The sequence below is a fragment of the Zerene cesonia genome, chromosome 7, assembly GCF_012273895.1.
Source record: "Zerene cesonia ecotype Mississippi chromosome 7, Zerene_cesonia_1.1, whole genome shotgun sequence".
NCBI classification, from domain to species: domain Eukaryota; kingdom Metazoa; phylum Arthropoda; class Insecta; order Lepidoptera; family Pieridae; genus Zerene; species Zerene cesonia.
In genome coordinates, this window is record NC_052108.1 from 3,631,388 (window position 1) to 3,644,726 (window position 13,339).

At 30.8% G+C, this 13,339-nt stretch overlaps 1 protein-coding gene across 3 annotated transcripts in view; it reads left to right on the top strand.

The window, feature by feature from the left end:
- LOC119840806 (glycogen-binding subunit 76A) overlaps nt 1-13,339 on the top strand; it is a 39,745-nt gene that overhangs the window by 13,232 nt on the left and 13,174 nt on the right. Inside the window, exon 1 of one of the 3 annotated variants that reach the window (XM_038367558.1) lies at nt 7,831-8,225. The exons of the other annotated variants lie outside the window; for them this stretch is intronic. Within the exon in view, the coding sequence (XP_038223486.1) occupies nt 8,166-8,225 (60 nt within the window). The 5' untranslated portion in view covers nt 7,831-8,165. Of the gene's footprint in view, nt 1-7,830; nt 8,226-13,339 lie in introns of those variants that run through there. 3 annotated transcript variants of the gene reach the window in all.

Sequence of the window (13,339 nt, forward strand, 5' to 3'; positions counted from 1 at the left end):
TACTCAGGTTTTAATTGTTTTTAATTAAGTGTAAGTACATATGTAGCATATTTACCACATATATTAATAACATAAAATCATTATATTATCTCATATAATTTCTCATGTTTACTTCAATTAGGTATTGCTAGAGACGTGATACCTACACGGCAAATAACATCAGAGGTTATCTCACTAATAAACGTGTCCTCAAATGGTAGGTACAAATAATAATTAAATCACTGGCGCCAGTGTGTTTATAATTTCAAATTATTAAACATTTATTACCTGATTTATTTTCGGTACAGTTATGTCAAATGAGATAACTTGATAAGTTAAGCTGGGATTATTTAATTAATGGTGATTATTTAAAAGATTACATACATAATAAATATATTTTTTGGCAGGTTTTAATTGAATAACGTATGGTACCATATATATAATCAACCATTAAACATCTCGCCTATTTAGAAAACAATAAAGAAAAAAAAATGATCTTGATATGCGCAATCAATGCTCACAATTTTTAAATTGTAGACAATGACGCTAGTTCTTGGATCCACCCAACATTTTAGAAGATTCGCGACGTACTAAAATTGATACTTGTAAACAAGTACGTATTAGATGTGTATTTTGCACCTAAATAAGTTTGATCAATTGATCGTGCTTAAAAAAATATTAAAATTCAAAATGCAGCATCACTCGTCAATGGTTGGGCTTTGATTTTTGATTGCTTGAAAGAAGGCAGTTATTTGCATTATCATTACATTGAATAAAATAACGATAGACTGAATTGAACATATTCATTCTCTAATTCGAATAGTTAATGAGCGAACTTAGATTATTAGTATTTTGTACAGAAATTAAAATCGGATTAAGTATGTTATATATTTTAGTTTGGGAACAATCAATTCTATACAATAACACATCTGTAATATCCATAGTCTAGTCTGTACTCACTATGAAAGTGTGGATTCGGTCACAGACTATATTCCCGGTATTGTGACGAAATGTGGTCACGCTGGCCGCGCGTAACGCTATAGTACCTCGCGAGTCGCGTCACACATACACACATACGACGAGCCCTCCAAACACATACATGGATTATATACGCAATAGAATATACATTTACCTATGTATGTGGGTGTATAAGATGAGACATAATGTGCCAAAGACGCAATTATTTAATGGACACGCCTTCGTTATGCACAAAATGTACATGTCTTTAGAGTACCATACCATACCATAAAAATTATAAACTATTTTACATAAGGACCTCATCTGTCTATAAATCACTTGCAATGTTAACAATAAAAAAAAGTATAATAATTAAAGACACTGTAAGTAACTACTTAGTACTTGTAAAGTTTTCTTTATTTACTTTTGTAAAATTGTACGTAAATTATTTGTGGTATGTATTTTATTTATTAAAATTATAAAACAAACATCAGATCTTCATTTGAAATCGGGACACGAGAGGTTGGACTTACCCAAATTAATTGAAAACAAATTTATTTATGCAAGCTCGTATTTTTTCACTTGTCGCTGAAGGTCATGCAGCGCGCGCGCCGCCCGCCCTCCAACAAACAAAACCGTTACCAGGTCGTTGACCCCGACCAATTATATTGCGATCAAAGCATTTGCTATTTAAGGAACTGAAAATATTTGTACAAGGAAAATAAGAGGTTGAGAACGGGCTATTCTTTACGATGACATAAGTTTAAATTGGGATAAAATTTCCAGAACATTTTTCATTTATTTTACGTATACTTATTTATCTCATATACGTAATACGAGAAAGTAAAATTAGAAATTTAATATTAAAATATTCATATATTTGTATAAATTCGTAAAATGACAGAAGGCTTTTTTTTATGTTCCATAATCATAATTAATAATAAATAAACTTTATTTAATTCGTTGCTGTTAAAAATGTAAACTGCAAGGCCCTTTTGTAAACATAATAAAACAAGATACAATATATTTATATTTCACCACAAAGACGGATAAAAACATACTATTCATACTCATTTTAATTGAAGCCATGTATATAATACCGTCTCCTTGGTTAGCCTGTGAGCCTAGAACCTACGAACGGGTTCTGGTTTCGAATTAACAAAAAAATGTCTCGTTCTGGCAGGACACAAAAGCTTGATCACCTACTTGTCCATGAAGAAAATCGATCAGTGAAACAGATGTATATCATATGCCTCATACCCCACTAAGGAACATGGGGTTTCACTATTTTATTTTTACCATTCTTAAAATCATCATTGAAACACCGATCAATCAAATCTGGTGGTTGCGCGGAAATAAATCTATGAATAAATTTTTCTCATAAAATGAATTTGAAACACTATTTAAATCTAATCTATTTTAATAGATATGGCGTTCTGCCAACGACCAAATTCATTTGTATAGTTCTCGTGACGTCCGGTTACGTTAGTACCCATGCTAAATTTATTTCGTGTAATCACTGAAATATTTTTCAGGAATTTTAATGACGACAAAATATTCATCCCGTTCTATTGTAGCGTTTAAGAACACGCCTTATTCATTACATTCCAGTTTGTAATTATCTCTATATTCCTATATAAATTTGAAAAACGTCTACTAAAATTCTTAGAAAACATATAGAATAAAAAATAATATAAATCTTTAATTATGATAAGAAGATTCTTAAAAAACATATAGAATAAAAAATAATATAAATCTTTAATTATGATAATAAACACTTTATTTACACAATATTTTTACAAACAGATTTAAACAAAAAACAAAATATATATATTATATAATACATGTATATTGCACAATTAGGCGGCCCTATCGCTTTCCAACATCGGTTTTTAATAGGCAACCTAAGGCAAAGAAAAAGGACAGCATAGTTGAATAAATAACTAAGTAGCAAACAACATTTAGATCTTACGATAGTAGAAACGTACCAAAAAATACAAAAAGCGTAATATCCGCCATCCACATATGGTAAAATATATAATATGTACACACACCAAAGCAACTGCATAGAATTCACTAATACACCAGATAATAAAAAAACAAAACATAGACAACAAGCGTTACGCTTTATAAATTGCTTAATAAAAAATATATTGACAAAGGAGATGAGATTTCCATATCATTGACCGCCAATAATTGTTATGCATGGACTTCTTTCTGTTTTTATCGAATTTGATATTAGGAATTGATTGTTTGAATATCGCTTTATTACATATAGTGCTTATATGGACGGTCCATGTTTGAATTGGGTTGAATTTAACGTAACTATTTTTATTAAAATGAAAATTATATTAAAACTAGATGACCCCGCAAACGCTGTTCTGCCTTAATTTTATAATTTGGAATTTAGTTGTATGAAAGATAATTTGCCGATTCTCGGGTCTACCCGATATGTACAAAAAATTTCATAAAAATCGGTCCAGCCGTATCAGAGGAGTATGGTAACTTACATTGCGACACGAGAATGTTATATATATATAGACATTATTGCGGTGTTCCATCCAATTTTCAAATATATAGCGTGTTTGTTTAACTGTAAAGGGCATGCAATCTAGCAGTATTCATCGTGGTAGCTTAGATTCATTTAATGGCACACTGTATTTGGATATTCTAACTGATATAGCAAGAGTTTGTTTTGAATAATTTCACTGCTAATAGCCTGAAACGGTTTCGAAGAACCGTGAGAAAATTTAAAGGGAGTATAAATTCAGCATTTCACTAACGTAGAATTTTGTTTGTTATATGATTATATGGGATAATTTTGATCCACACTTTCGACTATATTGTGTATTTATCCTTTAGCCGTCGGCTGCCTGGAAGAAATGGCTTATAGCCGCCAATGCAAAAACAGCATAGAAGGCGGATTTATTACTTAAGAGTTATCACTTCCAGGCAAACCAATGTGTACATTTCAAATCGAGTTCGGGAATAAATTCAATGAGCAAATAAATAAATAAGTACAGTCATTATTATTAATGAGTCGTTTTGTTTGTACTTTATAGAATAGTGACAGCGCTGAAGAGTTTTTATAAATTATAAATAAAACATATAATTTGCTTTTAAAACCAGATTGTTTATATTTCTGTTCAGAATATAAACATTTCACATGATGTAAATTGAATTTTGACATTAATTTTATTACATTCTTATATAATTCATTTTTACTTACGTTTTATTAAAGACATTTTCGAGTTCCTATATTACAGAACCATACCTAAATCTCAAATTAAAAAATATGATCTCAAGGTAAAGAAGAAATTAGAAATAACTATATTTTATCTTCTTTAACTAAAGAGAACGGAATCAGAAATTAGTTCAGTATACAATATCTTTCGTGATTCCCGCTTTCATAAAACGTAGTTTGACAAGATCTATATATAAGATGAATTGTGTGATATACAGCTATGAACCAGCTTATTTAATTACAATAGATCCTATTTTAATCGTTGCATGTTCTAATCTGTCTAGAGTCTAAGGTGTCGAACGCTTGCCCAACAGTTGGTATCTTGTGACAATTTGACTGGTTCTAGACGTTTATGCAATGCCTACAATGCCTAACCTGTTTTGCATGACAGCATAACAATGTTACGAATATTGGATAATCTGAATGTATTAATAGCTTCAAAAAGCATTGTGTTTGGTCAATCTTCGTGCACAAAATCTCATACAGCCATAAAAGAGTCGTTAAGTCCGATGTTACTTTATTTTAATCTGTAACGGAACGTTTATGCTTATTACCTACTAGAATCTAGTAACTAGACGTTCGTCCCGGCTCTGCTCGGATATCAAGATTCCTGTTTTATCCCAAGGGAGCATTTAATCGGCATTAAAGTATCCTAGCAAGGCAGACCCTTTTCTGTATTCCAAATTTCATCTAAATCTGTTCTATAATTTCAGCATGATTGGCAAACATCCAAACCAACTAACTTTCAGATTTTTGATATTAGTACACATAGGGAATAATTACTAAGGTTCTTACAATTTTACCTTATCGATGAGTCATGAGCAAATGTAAAAATGTACAAAATAGCCACTTATTAAAATGATTATTCCTGTATTAATTCAATGTGATTGTACGATTAAAACGTGTGTGCATTTAAATATCTATATAAAATCATTGGAGTGAGAAAAATACCTTTGTTTAAATTCTGTTTCTGTCATTTTTATAGCAACAGACTATTATTATATCATGTGATTTATCTTTTTAGTGTTTCTTATTTTGTGATATATGATAATGGTATCTACTATTAATTTCACAAATCCTATCTCTTGTATTGTTATTAAGGTTGGACAGCGTTCAAATGCTGTTAAACTGGAAACCAAATAGACGTCCGGGAGGAAACAGTTTTAGAAAACGGTAACTGTGCAGTTTGATAGTATTGTTTATAAAACAGATTTTGTTCATTTTGCGCCCACGTTTACAACATTTTCTATGATATGAATGTTACTAACAATTATTGATCTCAAATAAGATGAACATTGCCATTCAATAATCCACTATTACTGTTATTATTTTATATTTTAGTTCGATTGTGTAAGTACAGCTTATCCATTATCAGCACTTGTTTAAGGTATGGCGTGTCTGGTTTGGTTTATTTCTGGTGCAATTTCAACCAGGGCCCGGTATTTCAATATGATATACTTAGATGTAGGTAGGTCTTTGTCGGTCTCTACAACTGTATTCATTGTCAGTGGGAACTTGAATTATCTACAAGCATTGCGGGGTTCGTTACCTGGTAACATGCCATGCATTCCAAGAATTTACTATAGCGACGGAGAAATATGCAAACTGCAAATACAATATAGTTTATGTTCTTCCCGTGTGTATATTTTTAATTTTTACACATTTGTAAAGGCGTTTTAAAACGAGGAATTTTCTCATTCGTTTTCTAACTAATTCTAAATGTAGATCCTTCCTTCATCCTGTAGTCCTTAATTCCTGAGTAATTTCTAAAAATAGTGTCGTCCGTGTCCGATTTAATATTCCGAATAAATATTGATTTTAAAAGCGTTCATACGACTAACATTTAACCAACATTCGTATAAATGAAGAAAGTTTTTTATTTAGTCTGTTTTTTTTCAACCTAAGTATTACCCGGAACGATTAACGCATTCCAAGTTTTACAATGCTGTTTTATAAATTTATTGCTGGGCCCAATATTAAATTGGTCTTTGGAATTAAATAGGAAATATTAAAATGTCATTTCTTTTAAAATATTGGGTATGCATCGTGTGAACGTATACTGCAGCTTTGTTAATAATCTTAATCGTATTAAGTTCGAACTGCATAATATTATAACTTGATTTTCCTGTCTTCTTCTTCTTTCAAAACTTGTACTTTGTATTAATAGATGAGTTACTCTGTATCTTATATCTACAAAATAATTTCAAACCAATAAGATATGCATTGATGACTTAACATTAGTACTTTATTTAATATCTAAGAGATAACGGTACTCTTAATAAGTTTACCTATTAAGTAGATTTTAATAATTAAAAATTAAATTTCATACCAACTGATATATTGTTAAGTTTATTTGTTTTTGGCATACCCCTCGTTTTTAACAGTATTTTCTTTTAAGATACAATATAATATGGCCAAATGGTTATCAATTATGGCAATTTTAAGCCTCCTTTCAGCGATAATCTGTCATAGATGATCGAACCCTAAAGAAGATTCATTAAATCATTCACGTTATACGCCCAAGCTAATCTAAAAGCACATCATATCTATATATTCCTGTACTAGTATGTGAATGAGTTAGGGATTTGGTTCAAAATTTATCTAATTTGATTCAACTTAAATAAATATACAGACCTGAAAAACACCTTTAATTATTTAAAAATTGTACCAATCAAGGTGAAACAGGCAATAAAGTGTCGATAATCATATCGTGTTGAAAGTTTTTTTCCTTTATAACCAGTGTTAAGCTGCATAGGAATTTATTGAATATATGAATGGATAGTATCGGGTGCGCCGACGCATTTATCACAGCATCCGAGAGAATGCATGTCGAACTTCATCTAGCGTAATCTAATTTAGGATCCGTTCTTGCGACATGTAACAAATTGAAATTTATGACGCGTCGTTTATATTGTGTAGTGATTTTTGGATAAGTTTGTTTTGAATTGTCTATGGTGATTTTGATATAATAGTAATCTATGGAATGCAGACAATTTTAAATACGTAAAATAATGCTATTGTGATTATTTCATATTAATCTTCCATTTTAGCATAGAATATTTTAGTCTATTCTCTCTAGTTATATCTACGACACGATATAAAAAAAACACATTTAATTGGTCTGAAATCATAGTTTTGATAATTTGAACACGAGTAAATATGTCCATCTAATTGGCTAGTAAATAGATCAAAGTTTAAGTACCTATGTAAATAATATGAAAACTGTTATGCTAATTTAATTGACTGCTGAGTTAATTATACTGTTTGTTAATTAAGAGAAATTTTACTCTTATTTTCAATTACAAGATACAAATCAGACGTAATAGCATATTCAACATCTACAATTAAAATTATTAAATAGTTATAACGGATGGTTCAACTTTTGGCATTTTGTATTGTTTACAGTTTAAGTAGATTGAATTGGGAAGATCGAAAGTGGAAAGTCCGTAATATCTGTCTCGTCTTAAAAACGTTATTTCGTAATGTATTTCCTCAAGTTGCCAACTTTAGCTCAATGGTGGAGGTGAAGGCGCCATATCACGCGGTGGCGCATGCTCATCACGCACTGGTTGCATGACATCTATTTATACATCATAACAGTATACAGGCCTATATCGACGGGATCGGTATTATCTGCTATTGACATAATTAGTGTAAACAAAAGTAAATAAACTATAATAAAAATGTCGATTAGATGTCTAGAATTGGAGTTGCAGTGCGCGGGCTGGCTGCGTTTGGGGCGGACCGGTGTGCGATACATTCGGATTCTCGGCGATCGGCCATTCTGTAACCGCGCGTGCGATGGGCGGCCGCGCTTGACGCTACACAGTATATATTTATAATCTACCCACAACCGCCTGCAATTTTATATTATGCTCAAGTAATAGTGCAGATTTTCAAACGGTTAAACGTGACAATAATTCTAAGTGGGACAATAAAGGACAATAGTGATAGTGTATGGACCTATGTGAACATTACAAACTTCATGAGTTCACCAGAAATTAAAATGTCATTGGAGCATCAAATACCGGTGTTGATGAAAAAGGTATATTTTTTTATTTAATTTAAAAGGTATATATTTTATTTTCATTTAATTGAATGTTAACATGTTAGAAACAAAAAAAACAAACTCATCACTAAAGTTATTTATAATTTTAAAAGTTTTAAACTGTGAATAGATAAAATAGGAATATATGTTTCAGTACTCATAAATTTAATACACTTTAAATTACAATACCTTCTTTGCTATAAAATAATACTGAGTTTTATGACAAATATAAAAAGTTTGTTGTCACCAGTTTAAAGAAAGTCTGTCACTCATCTACAAGGTCGAATTAATTTTATCTTATTTTTTAGAATACTGTGTCTAGGCCATTTTTCTATTATTAACAGTATTTCATGGAGATTTTACTAAAATAAGGTTATTTTACGTTCTTCGCATAACTCATCATGCCACTTGCAAGTTTCGGTGGCATCTATTTTAAAAAACATGTAATAGTTTAATAAATATCGTCGTGAATGTTTTACATAAATTATTATTAGGTTTTTATAACTTTGCAAAATCTATATTTCAATTATTCAACATTGCAAGTAGAAAGCTTCGAGTATGCTAGTATTGCTGTCGAGTATGCAGCCAGTTTTTGCTCCTAAGCAAAAAATTAATGGGACGTTCAGTTATGCACCTCTCCAGGCTATTTTTAAGGCTGTGTACTTTGTTAACAATAACTTACCTATAGATTAAGGTTGTTACGTCGTTTTGGTTTTTAATAAAATTTCTAAAAATTCAATTTAATATGTCTCTAAATTTCTCTCGGAATGATTATTTAAGGACTATATGCAATATAAAAAAGATTTCGTATTAATCAAAAATTTATGACAGAATTATTCCAATTTATGTATAGTCAGCTAGGGCCTATGAGCATGTCGAGGCGAAGTATGTAATCATATTGATAAATGACTCCTGAATAACGAGCAGAGAACGGGATGCTGTCCAATCAAGTGGAATCTTTATGTTCCATTGAACCTTCGCTCGGGCGATATTTGAAGCATGGTGGTTGAAGGCACCAATTCCATTTTCAGCGCTTCATATATTTATACTCCTAAGTTGTAATAATCGGTTATGGTTTAGTTTATGGTCGCAATTTGTATGTCGCTTTCTTCTTATGAAATAGAACCGCGGTAAACGTTAAAGTATTCGAAATCATTTTGCTATAGAGATTTAATGTAAACTTTTCTATGTTGTAAATCTTACTTATCAGATGAGAATGGAAAGATTAAAATTTTGTTAGGCTCTACGAAGCAGTCTTTAAGCAAAAGTATTTAAATTAATTTTTGTAATAGACACCAAAACTCCTTTCTTTCCTTCCTTTATTATATAAAACAGGCACTCCAAACTAGAACCTGTTTTATAATATTTAACAAGTATAACGCCTCCGATGTTTTTTCAATATAGATCAATTGGTAAACATGAGCTTAATTAAATTAAAATTAATTAAGTAAACAAGCACAGGTCAACCATTACTAATTATCATGTAACATCACTCGAAGATATCGGAATCAGACGAAACAGAGATTATTAATATTGTCATTGACCTCACATTGAATCTTGAAATAACAAGTGCGTATTGTGAAGGTTGTTTAAAAATAAAATGGTCCACGAGAATTCTGGATCCATTGTAAATGTTAAAGAAGTTTCTGAAGACCTTTAATTAATTATTACTTTTTAAATCTTTTCAATGGGATATGTTAATCACTTTTTTCATATTTAATAAATCACACTATATTATTATTAATTATTGTTTATTATTAATTAATTATTTTTAATATTATAGATGTGAAAGTTTGTTTGTTTGGATGTTTGTCCGTCTATAACACTGAAACTAATGAACGGATTTGAATGAAATTTGGTATACAGACAGGGTATGAGCGGACTGGATATACTGGTGATAGGATACTTTTTATTCCGATATAATATAATAAATGAGAGATAAAACAGTAAACTCGATAACCGGGCGGAGCTGGGGCGAGCGTCTTGTTTTAATATATAGATAAGTCATAAATATTCATGGAGTCCGGCTCTCAATGATGTATGGTTCTCTCAATACGAGACAAACATGAAAGTGTTATAATATTAGTTACCTTCTCGTTTTCACGTTATATCTACTTCACATTCAGAATTAAATTAAATCACTAGCCGTGAAATGTATTCTATATAGAATCATAACGAGAGTATATATATTATTAATATTATTATCAGTGGTTATGCAGTAAAGGGTGTCACTGGTCGATAAAAATGTTCCAATTTACTGTATTATCGAAAGACGAGGGCAATGAAAGGCCAGATAGCGTTCAACCTTAAAACCTGCATAGTAATCAGAGGGTATAAATCATCTTTATTATACTATTATATATAAACAAGTGGTTGTTTACATTATGGTCTTTTTCTGAGGAGAGAGCATAAGTGTCACTACATTTTAAGCCTAAAATACCACACATGCCATTAAGGAGTCCTTTTAACAGATGTACTATTAGGGATCTGATTGTTGGATATGAAGGGAGGTAGCATTATAATTCATATTTTTTGTTTATGTGAGGAATATTACTAACAACTAACAAAAACAAGGGACGCGACACCGGATTCTACTATTGTTTTCTTTGAATGTGTTGTGGTTGTAAAATTATATTTGGGTAATAGCAAGTGTAAGAAGGATAGTGAGAGTTTGGGACGACCACTTCATTGAAAAAATAAATGGACATGGGATTTCCGTTCCATTTCGGTTTTAAATCCAATTTTTTAAATATAATAGTGATATAATGTTGAACACTTCTTAGAAAAAATCGACAAAAAATTGGGAATTTAAAAGAACAAGATATCAATAGGAATGAATGCATACGCGTTCTTTTGTTGTATCTCATCTCACTTCCTGACCCTTTTCGGATTCTTGTTTATTTTAAGTACAAAGTGTACGCCTCTACAATCCGTCAATTTCTTGTTTGCACGTAAATTAGCAATTCATCAGAAATATTATTTATTTTTAACTCAAAGGCACGTAAAAAAAAACTTAATGATATTTATAAAGTTATGAATGCGTTTATGATTAAGCCTAGAGATGCGAAAAAGTAAGTTGAATATGGCAAGAGATTTTCTTCAAAAACGACTGCAAATACGTTTATATTATGCAGGTATTATATCATCTACGAGTCTGTAGACAGTTGACGCAATAAGCTACGGATATTGAGCGTAAAACTCAACGGAATTACGTAAAACAACATTTTATTACATTGACGAAAATAAAAGATTATGTCCGTTAGGATTCGATTTTCCGGCCTCCATTACATACCAAATACATAAAATAAGAACGTATTTCATAAATGAACGTATACATTTTCGGGATATTCAATAATCACGAAAATTACAAGAACAAATGTTAGGTATTATTTCCCTGATTAAAGTCTCGGAATGTGTAAAGCAAATGGTAAAATAAAGAAAATAGAAATTTAAAATAGATATTCCTTTAATGTATTACATGAGAACTCTTTTTGTAATCGCGAAATCATCAGAATGACACACTTTTTATGTATTAAACGTTGTATGACATAAATGTTGACGATACTCATATTATTTAGCGCGAAGAAACTTACTAAGGCTTTCAGGAAAGTTCTTTTATTAAATCAATAAATGTCGAAGATAAAAACAGGTGAGCAATGTTGATAAATTTAGATAAGTAGCTTAATACAAATATGGTTAATATTGACATAATCATCGTTGTATACCCAACTTGAATTCGAGTTGTCCAGTGACAATGTTTACAAATAAAACTGTTTTCTTTGATTTCCATTGGTTGTTTAGCACAGTATGTAGTGTTTGTATTAACATACGTCGTTTCATATTGGCTCTTACATGGCAGTTATTGCTGCATAGTTGGTATATTGTATATAGCAATATGTAGTAACATAATACTTTTATGATTAAATAATTGTTTTCGACAATTAACAAATCCCCTACATAGTGATGTGTTCCTTAAACTTTTGATCAACCAAGTGGATTTCTAAGATCGTCCTTATATTAAAAAATAACGTAGTTATTTTAATATCACTGCTTATTTAATAGTTTGAGCACTATTTCTTGTTTTATTTTAGCAAATAAATTATACTGTGCAAATGGGCTTTTGATATTCCGAAACTATGACATAGTTTTATGTCAATTTTAATATCTGTTTGTCTTAACCACATTTTAACAACAAAAATATTGAAAAAATTTAAAGAACTTTTCCAATATGTCCGACGTAATTGGTTATTGAGATTGGCCTCTGAGGTGCTCCCAGGCTAAAATTCGGGACTTGTATTTTCTTTCATTCATTGAGTTCTCTTGTTATGTCATGTATGTAATATCAAAGGTAGTTTTCTATGTTTTAATTTTTTCGTTTTGAAGTAATTCGTATGATTTGTGTATGGAAAATTTTAATACAATGCCTTCGGTATTGAGATCGCCATCATAGCTCTCTATACCGTTGCGTTATGGTAATGCTTCTACGACCCGAGAGTTGTTTAAATAATGAGCATGAATGAATAGATACCTAGGTATTATTGGAAATAAACTGCATACTAAGTATCTGATGCAAATGTGGTATTTTTATATTTAACTAGCTGCGCCCCTCGGTTTCACCCGCGTAAGTCCATATCCCGTAGGAATATCGGGATAAAAAGTTGCCTTGTGAATGACATTGACATTTGTTACTCGCGTTTTTTGAAATATGCAAAATTAAATGTACATTTTTCAATATTTCTGAGATATTTTCTTAATATTTTTTTCCGTAAGAACCTTCTCCTAATAAATAACAAATACAACAAAAAAAGAATTAGTGAAATCGGTCCAGCCATTCACGCGTGATGCCGTGACCAAGGAAAACGGGCTTATTTTTATATATATAGATAACTTTACAAAGAAATTTGTATCCTAACCTAACTGAGGCCAAAAAGAGAAAAGTTTTAAGAGAGGTATTCTATTGGTATATATTGATCAATATGTTTTCCTCATCTTCAGCAATTTTTGATAGGCTTTCAATTATTCCTTTTTATTAATTTTGAGAAGTTATTCTCTAAATTTACGAAATGTCCTATCCCGAAACTACCCATATGGAACTTTTTCAACAGATTACA